The following is a 1,274-nucleotide window of genomic DNA, read 5'->3' as shown; positions in this document are numbered from 1 at the left end:
CAGGTAAACAGTATGAAATGAATTTCAAAATAAAAGCAGAAAATTGGCTTTTCCTGTCATTTTGCATGAATGAACTTGCATTTATTTTGTCTTTTCTTATGACTTTGAAATGACTTACTAGTACATTAAAAAAACTATTGTATTACTATTGAATAACTCAAACATATACTTTTTAAATCAAGTTTTATGAAATTCAGCCAAAACAGTCTTTTTTTATGATTGGTTTCTTTGCAAAAAATGTAGAGGCCAAAGTAATTTAGAAAAAAAGTGRCTTTATGACAGAATTATAATCATCAAAAAAGTCACGCACTAAATAAATAAATCTAATTTAAATATTAAAACTGTTTTTTAAGCTAAACTCCACAACTGTAACTAAACAATTTGAGCCCAAGGCAGCAGAAGTTGGTGGTAAAAGGCGACGCAGATGCCGACTGACCTTCTTCTGGCTGCTCTGCTCCGTCTCCTGAGCCGGCTGCTCGGTCGACGCCACTTTGACCACTTCCTGTTTCTTGTTGATCCTGTTCTTCCAGTCCTCCTCGCCACTCTTCTTCAGCAGAGCCACTCTGACCAACGACAAAGGGGCATTTTTTTAGGCAAATATTTGAGAGCATGCTTGTGTCTCCAGTCACAAGATGAAAACATCTCATTCAGCACTGCAGAGAAAAGAAATCACTTCTGACCTGATTGTTGTTGTTAAGAGAAGCTTAYCTGCTCATCATTCGTGCTTTATTATGTTTCATTTTGTACGATTTAAATGCACTATGGAGGGAATCTGGGCTCAATTTCTAATTTTCCAGATGTATATTAAAGTATCSAGTTGAAGTAGCCTCTGTGATGGATTCAGACCTAAGCTGTCAGAGCAGAAGAGTTGAATCAAGGCTCATCACTGACAGCTTCTGATTGGTTCTTGAGAGTTTCTCTTATAAAACCAACAATGAAATGCTCTGAATGTTTTTTTGTGAGCAAACTGAACGTCTATAAAGATAAGCACATGGGCAGCGCTATTAATGGGTGGCTGATGGCTGAAGGAAAGTGTGTCATCGCTGCTGCTGTTTGAGCATGGACAGGGCAGAAATGAGGGCATTCTGAGGGATGGGTTAAACCTCAGAGGATCCCATCAGTCTGCACAGCTCCCTGCTGGCTGCAAGGAAAAATATATATACCACTAAAGATTTAAAGTGCCAGTGATATCAATTTTTTTGTAATAAATCCATCCATCCATCCATCCATCCATCCATCCATCCATTTTCTTCCGCCTATCCGGGGTCGGGTCG

The 1,274-nt window shown here is 38.8% G+C and overlaps 1 protein-coding gene across 1 annotated transcript in view; it reads right to left on the bottom strand.

Moving 5' to 3' along the window:
- Nucleotides 1-1,274, bottom strand: part of svilb (supervillin b) — a gene marked incomplete at its 5' end in the record, with an annotated part of 44,714 nt that overhangs the window by 22,587 nt on the left and 20,853 nt on the right. Inside the window, 1 exon segment of the mRNA XM_014013066.1 lies at nt 437-563. Coding sequence (XP_013868520.1) covers nt 437-563 — 127 coding nt within the window.

This window comes from Austrofundulus limnaeus, unplaced genomic scaffold (assembly GCF_001266775.1).
Source record: "Austrofundulus limnaeus strain Quisiro unplaced genomic scaffold, Austrofundulus_limnaeus-1.0 Scaffold97, whole genome shotgun sequence".
In the NCBI taxonomy this organism is placed as follows: domain Eukaryota; kingdom Metazoa; phylum Chordata; class Actinopteri; order Cyprinodontiformes; family Rivulidae; genus Austrofundulus; species Austrofundulus limnaeus.
This window is presented reverse-complemented; position numbering and strand designations above follow the sequence as displayed.